Here is a 17,076-nt window from a genome sequence, read left to right as displayed (position 1 = left end):
TTGATTTATACCTATTTACATAAATAATACAACTATTAAGAAAATTAATATTAAATAATTATTCATAACATTCACTACGTGATTAATATTGATTTTATATATATAATACGATTGCGATAGGAGTAAAGTACAACATATTTCAAACTTTCACTTTGAGCTCACTTAGAGAAGGAGGACAAAAGAGTGGGGAAATAAGCAAGGTAAAGGCAGTAAAGGTAGACATCGATGAACCAGACACCGAATACACGTCCGTGATGTGCTATTTTGATTTGTTTCTTACCATTATTTACAGTGTGTAACTACCTCACGTTAAAATTGTTACATATTAAGTTAAACGAGAGAAGCTCCAACTGAATATAATAATGGCAAGACATACGGTAAGTACAATTATCTGAAATAATATAAAAAACAGTTTCTATAACGTAAAATCGTATCGTATCATCGACTTATGTGTACAGATGATGACTAAGATCATATTATTAATGATCGTTACTGTACTTCTCGGATTAATTGTCGAAAGCAAAGCTACGATAGCACAACCAAAGGCACCGAATTTCCAATATTTTGAACGGTAAGATATATCGAGAATATTTAAAGATCATTGCTCGATAAGTCTTTATATAAAGTCGTTATAAAGAAATTAATAATGTCATATCGTTTAAAATTGATTTTTAATATGAAAGTTGTGTAGACAAGTTATTATATAGTTGCCCTTTAAAATGTTAATACACGTATATGTATATACAATAAATATTTTATATCAATTAATTAATTAATAAACGCAATTATCTGAAAAACAATTAAAAGCATTATAACAACATCGATTACGAGTTAATAACTTATCTATACACTTTCACAAATAATTACGTTTCTAAATACAAATAATGTCTCTTTATGAGAATGTGATATCTCCTTTTCCCTAAATGCGTTTTAATTATCTTTTGCTTTTTTTTTTCCTTAGGCCAAAATATCGTTATCCGTATTATGACGAGAACGGAAAAGGTAAACTTTTATATGGCTACGGAGGTTCCGATTTGTATGAATATCGAACGTACACTATTCTCGAAGGTATACATTAATTCTAACAGGATAATTATTTTTTAACAGTGCCCTATGTCAATGCATATAATGTGTATGAGTTAAAATTCAATATTTGCGTTATACTGTTTCTTTCTCAGAAATTCTTTTCTAATTAAAGCATTATTATTATTAAGCATATCATAACAACAACGAATATTTATACGAATTGATTGACTATTATGTAAATAGAGGTATATTTGTACACGATTAAGCTTGCAACAATGAGAAAGAAAAATTACTTATTTCTGTAATGTTCATAGCTTAGCATCAAAGGAAACAAATAGAAATCGAATATTTTTCATTTTTAATCAAATCTATTGTAATACCATAAAAATTTTTTTCTCGTTGTTGCAAGAATGCTGCATTGTTCACTATGGAATCAAGGAACATTACCAGATCATTTATTTTCCACCTATAATTATCTATATTCTTAAATATAATAAATGTATAAATTTGTAAATGTGTTTGACTTTCTTTCATAGAACAATTATTTACCTATAATTTTTTGTTGATAGTAGACATTCTTGTATGATTCTTTAATAAATCGGGATATTTATAAGATTGATTTGCCTTACGAGAGAATTTATCTTTTCTCAAATCTGATGAAATATTGGGAATCGTTGTTTAAAGAAGATGATACACACGGGAGTACTATCTCGTGGAAAAAGATACGTACAATTAATAACCATACACGATATTAAAAGAGTAATGGTATAATATTTGAAGTGCATGGAATGTGCAGAGATTATTAATATCTACCACATGTACAATCATAGTTATTCAAGACAAGAAGTGAAATGATCTAATTTTTTTATAGTCGCTGTATTTACAACAGAGACTCTCATCATCTATGTGCGGATAGAAATTTATGAAATTCAATCGGAAATTTTATAAACGGTAAAAAAATGCAGTCATAGATTATGAAAACAGCACAATATCTTTGTTAAGAAGTGTGCGTGTAAATTGCAAATATGCAAGGACAATTGAGAATGTAGTGGAAAAAAGTTAATAGATGGGCGACCAATCGCTCTAGTCGAATCATTTTAATATATTCACTCCACGTGATCTTTGTCCGCCTTATCCTCGGCAGACTGCAACTGTCATACAAAGTCCATCTCTGATTTAATGTAGTATTGTCCACCAGTACGTCGCTTTTGAAGTAACCTTTCCAGAAACTTTTTAATTTCACTAATCACAAACACACTCGATGTCAATGCAACTAAGAATAAGATATCTGAAATGGGATGAAATCGTATTTATCAGCACCCAATGTTCTCTACATCTATATATTCTGTATTTACATATATTCCTTACATACCATTTGCAGTTAATGCCTCTGTTTGAAAAACTCTTTGCAATGGAGGAAAATAAATAACTAACATTTGTCCTATTACCGATAATGTTACTGCTACCAAGAACATTTTGTTACTCCATAATCCAATGGTAAAAATAGATTTTTTCTAGAAAATGATTATTAAAATAAAATAACACAAAACAAAACTTTTCCAAAAAAACGTTGATTCGTAATGAGAAATATTCACCTGTGACCTGCAACTTAACGCGTTGAACATATCAAAGAAAACAAAGCAAGTGAATGTCATTGTTGTATCTCTTGCAGTGTGACCATCTGATGTCATCTAATATATATGAAAAATAATATACATGAAAAATATAAAATAAATATTATTTCTATTAAAAATAGTAATACACATTTTTAATAGAAATAATATTTCTTACCTCTCTCTTATATACCCATGCTGTACCCGCAATGATAATAAAAGCAGACAATAATACGTTTATTATAAGATGTTTCGTAATCATAGGTTCTTTAATATTTCGTGGTTTCTGTTTTAAAACATCTTTATCAACGGGTTCTACTCCCAAACTGTAAAATAAATGATATTTAAAATAAATGAATTATACAGAATTATAGATTAAATTCATGTCCAATGTTCCCAAACCTTTGTGCAGGTGGACCATCCATAATAATATTAATCCAAAGTATCTGCATTGCATTTAATGGATTTGGTACACCCATTAATGTAGCAAGAGCAATTAAAGATAGTGCTGCTATGCTGGTGCTCAGTTGAAATCGTACAAAGTTACGAATGTTGTGGAAGATACCTTTACCTTCTTCAATTGCAGCACTAAAACGAAAGATAAAACGAAAGATTATATTGGAAAATGATAAATGGTAACGATAATGAGAAAATTAATATTTATTCTTACATAATCGTTCCAAAATCATCATCAACCAATATCATATCAGCTGCTTCTTTGCAAACGTCAGTGCCATTCTTACCCATAGCTATACCTATGTCAGCCTTTTTTAAAGCTACTCCATCGTTTACACCATCTCCCGTCATACCCACAATATTGCCTTCTCGTTGTAATGCCTTTACAATACACAATTTATGTTTAGGTGTAACTCGATAAAAGACACTAACATTTTCTATTAATTGCTCTAACTGATGCTCGGACATTGAATCAATTTCATCACCAGACATCAAACGTGAATGAAGAGTGTCCAAACCAATCATACTTGCTGTAATAATATCATCAAAAAGTCATTAAAAAACAATTAAAAAAAAGAAGGAAAAAGAAGATCTTGTTATAAAAAACATACCAATAGCAACTGCAGTTTCTTTAGCATCACCCGTAACCATCTTAACTTTTACCCCACTGTTCATCAGAGTTGCAATTGATTCACGAACGTGTGACCTCGGTGGATCACATATACCCACAAGTCCAACATAAACAAGATCTTGTAGAGAAGAACCGCGCGCAAGACCGATTACTAAAAACATACATATGACAGTATATGAGCAATAGCAAGAAAGAAATCTCGATATCCTGTATTGTCATACTTATTAAACAGCACCTCTCAGGCCTTGTTGACCAATATCATAGGCCACTGTTAAAAATTCTTGATCTTTCTTTTGATTCAAAGGAAATTCCTGACCATTTGCATAATATTTTGTGCATTGTGGCAATATCTTTTCCATAGCTCCTTTTACAAAATATATTTCCTGCTTATTCTAAAATAGGAAAATTCAGAAATTGAAATTGCAAATCGAAAACAGGTATTTGTGTTTCTGAAGATTTGTGCTTACTTCATCGTATTTTGGTGCACATTTAACAGCCATCATCTTTTGTTCAGAAGAAAACGGATATTCTTGGAGGCGCAAATATTTTTCAGCACAACCATACATTCCAAATTTCATTGACAATGCTAATAAAGCACCTTCAGTTGGCTGACCAAGTAAAGTGTCATTTTGTATTACAGCATTATTACACGCGCATCCTACTTCTAACATATGACTAATCGCAGTACGTGCAAGTTCAGCGTTATCGCACTTCCTTATCCGCACTTCACCTTTATCGTTATAACCAGCTCCAGTAATATCAGCTATATACCCTTCTGATGTTACAAGAATCGTAGCAGTCATCTCATTTTTGGTAATGGTACCAGTTTTATCTGAGCATATCACATTTACACATCCTGTATAATAAAATAAAATAAACATACATAATTAAAGAAATATTGGCATCAAAAATATAACTGGATAAGCATAATAAGTTGAAAATAAACTATCTTACCAAGTGTTTCAACAGTTGGTAATTTTTTAACAATAGCTTTCCTCTTTGCCATTCTCATTACACCTAACGCGAGTGTTACAGTAACCACAATAGGTAAACCTTCGGGTATAGCTGCTACTGCTAAACTGACGCTAATAGTAAACATTTCTAAAAGTGCCTTTCCTTGGATCCAGCCAAGAAGCATAATAATGCCAATGATGCAGAATGAATAGAATGATAATTGTGTACCCAAAATGTCCATACTCCTTTGCAATGGAGTTTTTGGTGCTTCTTCCGCTTGCATCATTGCAAACACCTCCCCGAACTCACTCTTTTCTCCTGTATTTACTACTATCCCCTAAAATATAAGATATATAATAAATAACGGAATGTATAAACAATAATTTGTTTTTGACTTCTTCCACTTACTTTGCCATTTCCACAACGTACTAATGTTCCCATAAAAGCAATATTTTTCTTTGAAGTTAATCCATTTGTTTTAAGCAAAGGAGCTGTTGATTTCTGAGCTGGTTCAGTTTCTCCAGTGAAACTGCTTTCATCGATAGCCAAATCTATAGCTTCAAATATTCTGATATCCGCAGGTACTCTATCACCGATATTTAAATAAACCACATCTCCAGGAACTAACTTACGAGCAAGAAATGTTTCTACTTGCCCCTCCCGTAAACTGAAAATGATTAAAATTAAAAAGATAAGATATGAAAAAGATCTATTAATTTTAATCTTTACTAAATATTTTATTATTTACCAGTGGCAAGTAGGAGGTACTAGTTTATTCAATTCTTCCAAAGATTTTTCAGAACGATATTCTTGTACAAATGCAACAGTTACAACTATTATGATAGCCTGAAAGGAAAATATAATGAAATATTAACTATCTTTTCAATAGAAATATCTATTTTGTTCATCAATTTGATATTTACCACTGTAATACTGACAGCATCATCAAATTGTTTCATACAAACACTGACCAAAGCAGATGCAAGCAATAAAAGAATCAATGGATTTTTAAACTGTAACAGAAAAACATAATGAGCATACATACTCATAGAAATATAAAAAAAATTATCCTTGGAACTATAAAAAATATAATAACGAAAAAATACAAACGTACTTGTTCGATATATTTTTTCCATGTAGGTTCCTCTTCCTTAACAGTAAGTTCATTAAAACCAATTAATTGTCTCCTTTGGTCAGCTTCTTGCCACCAAAGTCCTGTCCTTACATCGACGTGCAATCTAGCTGCTACCTCCTCTGCACCAAGACTAGCTGCTTCAGCTGTCGTTAACCACATTTTGCTATCCTGATCTTTATCCTTTAACAAAAAATACACAATTAAATTTATCTATATCATATTGAATAAACATGATCCATTTTATCTACTTCACTGATATATATGTACATATGACTATTTAAATGTTATCTCTATTTGTTAATACAATATATATATATATAACGCTTACACATAAGGATTCTCTAACCTGCAAAGAGAATGACGCATAGTCTCAACGCGGTTATCTTTCCAAAGCCATACGAACTATTTCGTGCGCATTTTCATAAGTGAAAATTTTTAAATTCTAATTGTTACATAGTTATCACTTTATAAGAGAATAATACATTTTTGAAACTAAAAATATTTAATTGCCAAAACGGCGCTTTTCTAAGAATTTCGTTAGTCCCATATCGAGACTCGCGCGCGTTAAGTGAAGAAAAAAGGTAGTACTGAGAGAAACGAAACAGTGTTTATACTGTTTTTCGATATTGTTTTCTCGTCTATCGTATATAAAAAACGAGCATGCATAGGAGTAAATATATGTCATGATGATGATGATAGATAGACCGGTGAGAGAAACGTGAACCAGTTTGTACGTAATTAGACGTTTCTGTGTGTTAACAGTGTGTAACGATTTACGATGGTAATTATGTGTGTATGTGTGTATGTATAATATGACCCTATAAAAATTGACTTGTTCGCATTCCAAACGATCAGTTTCTTCATCCGACGTTCTACTGTTGAGCAATTTTTATATTTCATTCTAAATGGATATTTCAAAATAAATAAATAAGCAAATAATTATAGAGAAACAACTATAAAATTACTATTAAAAAATCTTAGAAAATAATAATTTTGATTCGTCTTAATTCTAACCTCTCGATGAATTCCTATCTACGTTGTATTAGAATTTATCACGGTATGAATTCGCCGTAGATTTCCTGTTTATCTAATTTAAGACTCTTCAACTTTTGTATGGAATATCTTCAAAAATTTTATGAATCATCTCGATAAAGAAAGCATGCAATATAACCAAATGTAGATATTTACGAAGACATGTTGTTTACGCACGTTAATTTCATTATATATATGTGTATATATATATATATATATATATATATATATATATATTTAAAGGTTTTAATAGAGAACAAAAAAAAAAACATGCACATTCTAATACGATGCACGTATTTTGCAATTTAACAAGTCAATTTAATTTAATTTATCATTTGTTCGAGTACAACGTTGTACGTATATATTAATAACATCGAGAACATGTCTAAAGAAAAGTTGGTAATTTGATGCCTGGTAGTGAACACACCCGTTTTACCAAGGCAATGGAAACTTTGTTTTCGTTAAGGAAGCCAATTTTTTGTTGGCTCATTGTTCAAGAATATCGAAGTTTTCTCTCGAGTGCATTTGTAACAATGCTTTTAACGTTATTGGTAAACGATTGTCTCATATCATCGAACGAGTTCGATAACGTAAACACACAACGAAAGATATAGAAAAAACAAATAAAAATAAAAATAAAAATAAACAAAGCCAAGATAAAAGTAACGAGCCTGAGGTGGGTCACGTTTCTGGCAAAGTCGAAGTAAGCCGAGCATGGAGACACTCGATCGATACGTTCGAAGACTCATGCTTTGAATCTATTAAATTTTTAACTGACACTTGTAATATTTATACATATACGTATGGAAGCGTGCATACACCATCTTATAACACCATCGAAAACCGATATTTTATTTATTATTTTTTTAAAGCGAACTATCATAAGATATATTTCCACCGCAAAACTATCAATTATGTCGCCATTTCTGCACTTACTTATCGACAATTCACATGTTCTTCGTGTCTTACCTCTCCGTTTAAATCCGCATTATGTTGCTCCTTGAGCTCCTTGTCCGGTGGTATCTCCAACGTTGCGTCGTCGAAGAACTGTTCGTACTTCGTACTACTCGTATCTTTCATTTCTACGTCACAAAGTTTCTTTCGTTTCCTTACAATAAATCGTTTCTTCTAGAGTTCGTCTTCTCCTTCCTTCTTCTATCCCTCTTTAGAATATTCAAAATGTATCGTGAAGAGAATAAAGAACGATCAGTGAGTGTCAACGTGTATATGTATATATATATATATCTATATGCATATATAATATACATATATATATATGTATGTATGTATGTATATATATACACATGTATCAAGATTGAAAAATGTATCCGTCGATAAAAAAGAACAATTATTATTCGGTCGAAATACTTTCAATTTGATTTTTTAATTTTTACTCCTTAAAATATTAATCGTTCATAATATGATCCACCATACCTTCTTCATATGTCCTTCCTGTTTTCCTTTTCTTTTTTTTTTTGCTGTTCTTGATTCCTTTTTTTTCTGTTGGAATGAAAAACAACGACAATTAATTTATATATACATATATAGAATGAGAGGAGACTTAAATATTCCTACAATAGGAATGTATTTTGACATTCTAATTGTATGGATACTTAATTTCCACTCCCTCCCCTTTACTGTATACAAATAGATGTATACAATGTATAATATTTAGAATAGGCTGTGCTCTGAGTTCCCCAAGTGCTATACTCGTTCATTCGCCATCTCTACGCAATTTCTAGTCACGCGAAGGTCGGAGATATACTTAAACGATATATGTACATATATACGTCTAGATGTAAAATATGTTGTGAGAAACGAATATTCTGTGACCTCGAGAGACTCCTCAGTATGTGTCCTTGCGTTATTCCTAAGTACGTATTCGAGCAATAAACTCGATGAAAGCTAAAATGAAAACGGTTTGTATTCGATGGGTGGTTACAAGAAGACTCGAATGTGTTGTTCAATGTTGTGAGTATCGATCAGCAAGGAAGAAACTCATCAAACTAGTTCATAAAATATTTACACACACGGACGATATTACACCATTAACTCATTATCCTATTTATTCAGAGAGACACTGCAGATAAAGGACGAAACACGATCTCCTTGCGTTCTTTACGAATTTCATGATAATATAATAATTTGAAAAAATAGTAATAATAATAACACCAATAACAACAACAACAACAATAATAATAATAATAATGATCAGGATAGTATTACGTAGTAAATTATCGATCGATTCTGCAATGTTTGAATTATTATTTCTCCGTATCATGTCGGAACACATCTTTTTTTAATTAAAAAAACATTTGATGAAAATAACGAACAAATTTTTAATAGATTAATGATGCAAATAATAATAAATATAATTATGATATAATAATGATTATTATATTAAATAATAAAAAATATATATATATATATGTTTGACGATTTATATAGGTATATTCAATATCTTTTTTTCTATTCATTTGTAATCGAATTACATCGCGATTTATTCGATTATTCACACGATTTTATTACTATACGGATATAATTATACGTAAGTATATATATAAGCAAGTATATGGTGAGTACCAGTCAGTACTAGCCAATTTGTAATTATTTATTCTGCCTTTATCCCTTCCCCCTCCTCCTCCCACTCCCGTAACGTTATAATCGACTTGAATCGAATGTCATGAACAATAAAAAAAAAAAGCACGGAATATCTCAACGATCGGTGATTTTATCTCAATTTTGTTAAAGCCACATGACTTTTCTTTTATTCGTAATAGAGTGGGGACAATAAAATCGTTAAAGCATCAAAGTCTTATACCTGATATGACAAACGATGACGGAAATTATTACAATAAAAGTTAAATTCATACGTAGAAAAGGAACGTTTAATTAAATAAAACTAACACACTTTTCCATGACCTATCTATGAATTTCATAATCGAACTAAATTTCATGATATATTTATCGACATTGAAAAAACAATAGTTATTTTATTCTCGAAGAGAATGCAAAGGAGCTTGCGTCGTGTGTCCCAGCTTTCGAAAGCTTGGTGAAACTAGGCCGATAGGTATCGAGTTAACGTAGGTTAGTAACCGAACTGAATTTCTTTCGAAGAAGATTTTTCAAAAATGCTTAACAAGAAGATACAAGAAAAATCGAGAAAGAATACGTTTCTATGGGGAAAAAAAGAAAGAAAAGAAAAAAAAAGAGAAAAGAAAAGAAAGCCGAGGAAATAAAAATTACAACAGCTAGGAGAATAAAGAAGTACAAGTGTGTGCTACTTGACGGCGAAAATCAATAACTCGCTTCGGGTCGATGCACTCAGCTTGATCGTCTCTCTCAGCTCTTCCGAACGATTTCAATTAATGCCGCGTTGTTACGACAATGTTTGTCATAGATTTAAGAAGTATCCGTTAAAGAATAATGCCGTTCGATGTGTCACGTAACGTAAGAAAAAAAACGAATACACCTAAAAGTATACCGAAAGCACGATCGATGAGAAGCGTTATATACTCTTACTCTTTCTCTCTCTCTTTCTCTTGATAAATTTTCAAAGTTTTCTCAAGACGATTTCAGAAGACACTACTCTTCGTCCAATTCGTGTACTTTGATCATCTCTATCGTTCTTTTAACGTAAGAAACGAACATGAGACTCTCGTCGTATGCGCAACGGAATAATAAATTTTAAAAGAAGCATCGAACGTGTATGACCTCACCGCGAGCGACGAACTGACGCGACTGACTCGCGACGATCTCATGCGAACGCAACGCCACTCGCGGGGAACAAGCACGTGCGCCGTGGGAGCTTTTTAGCAGTACGCGCTAGCTCGCGTTCTCGTGTGCGCCACCTTGAAAGGTTGATTTTTTTTCGATAAATTTGTCTTCTTCCCCTACCATCCCTTTTCTCTTTCTTTCTCTCTCCCTCTTGATATTTTTCTCTTTCCTTCTCTTTCTTTCTATCTCTCTTTTTTGCATACTCTAAACGTTTTTTAAGCCACGAACGAACATTTAGCCTTGGCTCGAACGGAACATTACATGCACAATTTAACTGCTAACGCAATTTTATTCGTTCGAATAAACGAATTAATTGATATATCTCGTTCGTTTAAATAAAGTTCAAAAAAAGAAGAAAGAGCCAATCGATCTTATTTCTAATGTGACACTACATTACATAGACAATGTAATATTGTTCAAATATATCTGCTATGACGATAAAAAGGTGCAGCAGGGTGTCATATTGATCACACTTGTTCAGTTGTTCTCTGTGCATATGTCACTTGATGTTTATAAAAGGTATGTAGATAGTTCAATTTAAAGTTTTATATTTGTATATAAGTATGTAGAATATGTTATGTTGTTTCGAGAAATACTAATCGAAGAGAATTATTATGTAGTAAAGAGAAAAAAGATATTCCTTGTTTGATCGATGAGATGAGCCCGGCATTATTATGGATATATAGATATAGCGAACAGAAAAAAGGGAATTGACAAGAGTAGACTGGGAAGATGAATAATGATTTTCGACAATCGTAAAGAGAAGACAACGAATTGACCGGCTACTGTCTACATATACCGGCGCGCATTTGACAGAGTGCAATTCTGTCATTGAAGTTTCTCTCTCTCTCTCTCTCTCTCTCTCTCTCTCATTCTATCTTTCACGTAGTCTTCCTTCTTATTGGTCTCTCTCTCTTTCTCTTTCTATCAACTCTCCGTGCATAGGAGAGATGCGGATAACCTCTAATGGAGGAAACGCGGGTATCCAAGAACCGATCGACGTACTGTGAAATGGTCTGCCCTTCGGCAGAGGAATTAAGTGTTATAAAAAATAGCATATGCTGTGAGCAATGCGGTTTATTATTCCGAAACGAGCCACGATATCGACTGCACAACCTGAAGGTACACCAGAGAAAAAAATTAGGAAAGACCACAAAGGAAAACGTTCGTTATCACTGCCCGGTAGAAACTTGTGTTTATGCGCCAGAATCGGAAAGATATTTTACGACGATGAAATATCTGAAGCAGGTTGGTTAGCGTGAGTAGATTATCAAGAAATGGATGCAACCATTTTACTCCTTTGATGCAGCATTATCTGAAGGTGCATGCAGAGAAGACTTTCGCGTGTACACGTTGTGCTAAAAGTTTCTCGACCGAAGCTGCGAAGGAAGGACACATGAGGATATGTGGCATAGAATTTTCCTGTTATTGCTCAAAAACTTACAGCACTTACGAGGCACTTCTTACCCATGCTAAAAGATCATTGCATACTATAGACAATAAATATAAAAGTTCTTTGAGGTAAGCTCAGTTCGTAGGAAAGTAATGATTTTTAATTTTGAAGAAAATCTAATATATATAATTTACAATCATGCGTAATTACAATATTTATTTTTAGACGAACCAACTCAAAAATGACCCGTAATATCTCTTTGTCTCCTACTGTCATATCTACGGTAAATAAGCCTGTTAATATTTTACCAAGTCAAAATAATAAGGAAGGAAGTAATTCTAATGTTAATGTAACCGAAAAGATTACTGTTAATATTGGTGTACAAACAGATGAGTGTAAGAAGTATAAGAGAGCATCAAGTCCGTTGAAACAGGTAACCAATAATAATGGAACCAGTGGAAAGCGAAAAGTATCTAGACAAACGCAAACGGTCCGATTACAAGATGAAAAACATGGTGGTAGATCAACGGAGACTCAAACTACAGATGCTAGATTCATTGGAAAGGAACCGCTTAAAGTTAGAAAACGTAGAAAGAGTAATTCAATATCGAAAAAGCCAGAATCTTCACTGCTCAAAGAAGATATCAATTTGGAAGATAATTTTACTTCTTCCAATTTATTTCCTGCTAGTCCTTTGCCATTAAGACATGATGTAGGCTTACAAGACTTTTGGGAAGAAAAAAACAATTCTGGTACACAAACGATACCGGAAAAAGATATGTTTGAAGCATTACATGATAATGTTTCTCAAACAGATTTAGAAACTTTTTACAGTCATAGTAGCAGTTCGCTGATACAATGCTTACCCAAGAGCACAGTAGCATTAATGACATTACCTTATACAGAAGATTCCACTGTTGTTCAAGAATATTCGTTTTCCTCTACAAATAATATATCAAGGTCAGATCCAATGTTAACTGAAAAAACGTTCCATGACAAATTCAGTAGTATAGAGACTCAAACTGAACAAGGATATTCTCAGACGTTTTTTGACTCTGACGCTTTATCTAGAACTTTTGCTTTGAGTTCTACCATCGAAACTCAAACAACAGATAATTTTGATAATATGGAACAATTGTTCTATAACAATACTTACACTCAAACTTCTGATGAAATGATATCATCCGACCTAGTGTTAACTAATATTCAAACTCAAACTGCTTGGACACAATTGGACGATACAACAGTCTCTGCTGAAACTCAAACTAAATCATTGATTTGTGAAACAGGTTGCAACATCTCAATGGGTGCTTGTCGTTCATGGCTAAATGCGCAAACAAGTCATACTGAAACACAAACTGATTTACTTAGCATATTTGAAGGACTTCAGTAATAGCAAAATATATTAAGAATCGTTCGTAATACTTACATATACCAATACTTACGTTTTGTTTGTCGTTTTGTAAGTAAGAACTTGCCTATTCCTTCGAAACTGCGTTTTGTTGGATCGTTAACTATTTTTCGAAACGTTATGTGATAATTCATAGCATTTTATACAACGAACACTGCCATATATATGATAATAATTTACTTAAGATATAATTCTGTTTATTGGTATCCAAATTTGTGTAGTATATGCACTTTGTTTTTCTTTTTTTTTTTTATTGTCAAAATAAAATCATCTGCCTTTAGTGTAAAAAATGATTTTGCAAAGTTGTAAGGCTGCAGAGGTGCAATACACGCATTGATCTTAGGATTCCAGTAGTTTACTATATTTTCTTTTAACTTAAATTCAAAGCAATTGCACAATGATATGATGCTCTATTTGATAGCATTAGCGATCATAATTGTTACTGAAATCCTCTTGGATTGACGTGTATTTATTAAACAATATTCATAAAAATTGCGTTGCATGATTCAACGTATGTATCGATGAGGTACGTACGTTATACTGTCATTTTGGTCGTACTCAAAAATATGTATATGAAAAATATAATACCTGTTTGCTTATCCCTTAATTAACACCTAGTGGCAATTACTTAATTGTAATCTGTATATCAAGGATATAGCTTTTAAAATATATCCTCTTTATAATAGTTGTCAACTATCTGATTCAAAGATCAATGAGAATTATTAAACAGAACATTACTCGTCGTACGCCTGTACCTCTGGGTGTCGAAGTTAGATGCATTTTAGAATCTATTCTTAACTAATACAAAAGTACAACAAACACGTCATAAATAACATATTACACAATCGAATCTAAATTATCAATCGGCGCAAATATGCTCGGCACTATTGCGAGAGCACGAGGAACTTAGCGTTGGTTGAGGTGAATATAAAAGAGAGGTATGATAGATTTGTATTATGGAAATGTGAATGCGTAGGGATCGTTCAGAGTGCAGGGCCAGCAGCATTGTTTTCATCCAAATCGGGTAAGAAATCTTTGGTCGTATCTTCTATTCTGTCCACATTTTCAAGGGTAGAAGCAAGTACCCTTAGATTCTCCACTCCAGACATCAATTGTCTGTATCAAAATATATAAATTTAAAATGAATGGGAAAAAAAAGTATATGTACGTGCATATACCTTAATACATACATACATACATACATATATTATATATATATATATATATATATATATATATATATATATATATATATTATATTCTATTTTAGAACAAATTATTACCTGAGTGAGATTTCAGCTGTTGAAGCAGCAGTTCTTAATTCACCAGCGAGTCTTCGCACGGTTTTATCTACGTTTTCCGAGGGCATACCGCCTTCGTTCTTATCCGTTGTAACAACGGCAGATCTAAGTTCCTTGTTTTCCAATCGCAGTAACGATAGCTCTGTCTAAATTAGAGTTACAATTTGATTGATATAATTTTTGTATAATGAGTACATTTAAAATTTATACTAACCGTTAATGCTTTAATTTCTTTTTTTAATGATGTTACAGTATTTTCTGCACTGAGGGCTCTTCTCTGTCAAACAAAAAAGAATCAATAATATTTCATTTATCTATCAGAAATATTGAAATAACTAATTTGGAGATCATTTAAATTTGTATTTACCGTACTACGTTTTAAATTATCTTCAACTTGTTCCACTGCTTTTTCGAGATGTGCAGTCTCTTCATAATCTACTTCTTTTCTAGAAGCCAATTCTGCTTCCAACATTTGAATTCTGTAATAAAACACTTTGATATCAGCAAGTGTTAATGATTTTCAAGATAAAGGACGAGAATAAAAAACAACTTGCCTAATTGATTTTTCATTAATTTTTCTGCGAGCCGAGTCCAATTCTTGCCTCAACCTATCATTCTCTAATAAAAGCTGTGAAAAAACAGTTCTTGTACATACATGTATTTATTAGGTTTTTACAATTTTTTATTAATAAAATACATACCCTTCGTTCTGTTGACTCTACCATATTAGATTGCGAATTAGATCCAATGTCATTGGAAAGATTTGTTCTACTATGGATTGGTCCATCATTTAAGAAATCTGGTAATAATTTGGGTACACTTGAATCGTTTGTTGGTGTACAATCTCTTGTAACAACATTATTACTAACTTCTGGTTCTGTTAATAATAAAAAAATTAGTCAATATAATAAATTTAAAAAATAAAAAGAAGAGTATATAAATTTTTCGTTATATGTAATGTAACGTTTTTAAAAACATAAAAAATATGAAATCTCACCTCCCGAATCTGAAGCTGATTCTGAGGTATCAATAATATTATCAACTGTATCGAATATAGGTAAATTTATGTTATTTGAACATGTTGCATTTGAAAGAAAATAATCCTCGTGAGGTATAGCTTTATCTATTGAACCAGTAAGATCAAAAGGAATATCAGGCAAAAGTTGCGACTGAGACTTTTTTGAATCATTTCTATGCCGTGATTGCCTTTGCTCTACACTGTTTAATGCAAAATCTGGAAGATTGTCTACATCAGGTATACTTTGTTGATCTGATACATGATTTAAATAGCATTGTTCTATGACTAAATGATCTTGTACAAAATCTGGTAATTCAGTTGGATTTCGAGAATAAACTCCATTATCTTTTTCAAGATTATTTGGACTTGTCGCAGAGGAAGAATAAATCTTCGGTCTTGCACCAGTTTTATAATAATTTGGTTGAGATTCATTTCTCAAGAAGTGTTTAAAACTAAATGGATTTTCTTCACGACGTGAAATATCTTGACCTATAATAAGATGATAATCGATAAGAATTACATTAGAATGATTCAGCGCGTAAATGTAAGTGAATCTAACCTGTCTGTTGATTATTTTCAACTACACGATTTCTACTGAGATGATCCTGAGTTAAAATTCTAGCACGTCTTGTAGACAGCTGATCATCTTCGTCAGAGGACGAAGATGATGAAAACATTGTATCTGTAGTGAGTTGTCTTGTATTTTTTGATACTGATCGTGAAGACCTATCGATCTTTTTACGATTCGCCATTGTCTGTTTTGAATTTCCTTTCCCAAACAAACGAATCATTCGAGTTTTAACAGAGTACGAAGTAAAACCGCACTTGACGTCTGTCACGATGGTCGGGTAAGGTTGGGTTCTACAATTTTACATTCGCCGCAACATGCGCATTGTCTTTTTCGTATATCAAGTAAAATTTCTTTTGGATATAAGAGATTTAGTTTCTTCGTTAAAAAGAAATTACTTCCGTATAAATAATTTCACTATAACGTTTTAACAAATTTTCGTAAAGTACGTAAACGATAAAACGGAAAAAATGTTTCTTCGTTTTTACAATGAAATTCTTTGCGAACTTGTTTCAAGTTAACAAATAACAACCAATCAAAATCTAAGATGGAGAGTTTTCAATTTGGCGGCAAAAAGTTGAATACTTATCATGTTATTTTTATTCCACTTAAGTAAGAAACTAACTAAATGAGATGTGAATATTTTTGTATCTATCCAATGTAATTCACAGGTAGAAGACAAACTTTAATGATGACTTGAAAATGTCGTAAATCAATAACGTTGCGAATAAAGTAGAAAATAATCCAATCACTTTATGTCA

At 32.0% G+C, this 17,076-nt stretch overlaps 4 protein-coding genes across 5 annotated transcripts; 2 read left to right on the top strand and 2 right to left on the bottom strand.

Annotated features, from left to right (window-relative positions):
* Positions 1–231: 231 nt before the first annotated feature.
* LOC127062340 (uncharacterized) lies at positions 232–1,540 on the top strand. Its single transcript, XM_050990349.1, has 3 exons — positions 232–377; positions 459–571; positions 962–1,540. Exons 1-3 carry the CDS (start codon positions 363–365, stop codon positions 1,077–1,079), a joined length of 246 nt encoding a protein of 81 aa, XP_050846306.1. The 5' UTR covers positions 232–362; the 3' UTR covers positions 1,080–1,540.
* LOC127062317 (calcium-transporting ATPase type 2C member 1) lies at positions 1,460–10,595 on the bottom strand. The gene is made up of 17 exons (XM_050990297.1): positions 10,370–10,595; positions 8,282–8,347; positions 7,817–8,010; positions 5,795–5,995; positions 5,604–5,693; positions 5,429–5,526; positions 5,089–5,347; positions 4,681–5,017; positions 4,194–4,582; positions 3,962–4,118; positions 3,707–3,877; positions 3,310–3,625; positions 3,042–3,227; positions 2,818–2,965; positions 2,622–2,717; positions 2,399–2,540; positions 1,460–2,314 (listed from the first exon to the last, which is right to left on the bottom strand). Exons 3-17 carry the CDS (start codon positions 7,925–7,927, stop codon positions 2,181–2,183), a joined length of 2,835 nt encoding a protein of 944 aa, XP_050846254.1. The 5' UTR covers positions 7,928–8,010; positions 8,282–8,347; positions 10,370–10,595; the 3' UTR covers positions 1,460–2,180.
* An 81-nt stretch (positions 10,596–10,676) lies between these two features.
* Positions 10,677–14,035, top strand: LOC127062324 (ATM interactor). Of its 2 annotated transcripts, none has more exons than XM_050990322.1 (4): positions 10,677–11,143; positions 11,570–11,872; positions 11,934–12,145; positions 12,243–14,035. In XM_050990322.1, exons 2-4 carry the CDS (start codon positions 11,591–11,593, stop codon positions 13,408–13,410), a joined length of 1,662 nt encoding a protein of 553 aa, XP_050846279.1. In that variant the 5' UTR covers positions 10,677–11,143; positions 11,570–11,590; the 3' UTR covers positions 13,411–14,035. The 2 variants fall into 2 exon arrangements, with proteins under 2 accessions (XP_050846279.1, XP_050846277.1); XM_050990320.1 differs by having other exon boundaries at positions 11,245–11,872.
* Positions 13,604–16,815, bottom strand: LOC127062327 (uncharacterized). Its single transcript, XM_050990326.1, has 8 exons — positions 16,307–16,815; positions 15,727–16,236; positions 15,431–15,606; positions 15,284–15,357; positions 15,097–15,208; positions 14,944–15,006; positions 14,712–14,875; positions 13,604–14,544 (listed from the first exon to the last, which is right to left on the bottom strand). Exons 1-8 carry the CDS (start codon positions 16,536–16,538, stop codon positions 14,412–14,414), a joined length of 1,464 nt encoding a protein of 487 aa, XP_050846283.1. The 5' UTR covers positions 16,539–16,815; the 3' UTR covers positions 13,604–14,411.
* Positions 16,816–17,076: the final 261 nt, after the last annotated feature.

Source organism: Vespula vulgaris, chromosome 3, assembly GCF_905475345.1.
Source record: "Vespula vulgaris chromosome 3, iyVesVulg1.1, whole genome shotgun sequence".
Lineage (NCBI taxonomy): Eukaryota > Metazoa > Arthropoda > Insecta > Hymenoptera > Vespidae > Vespula > Vespula vulgaris.
This window is presented reverse-complemented; position numbering and strand designations above follow the sequence as displayed.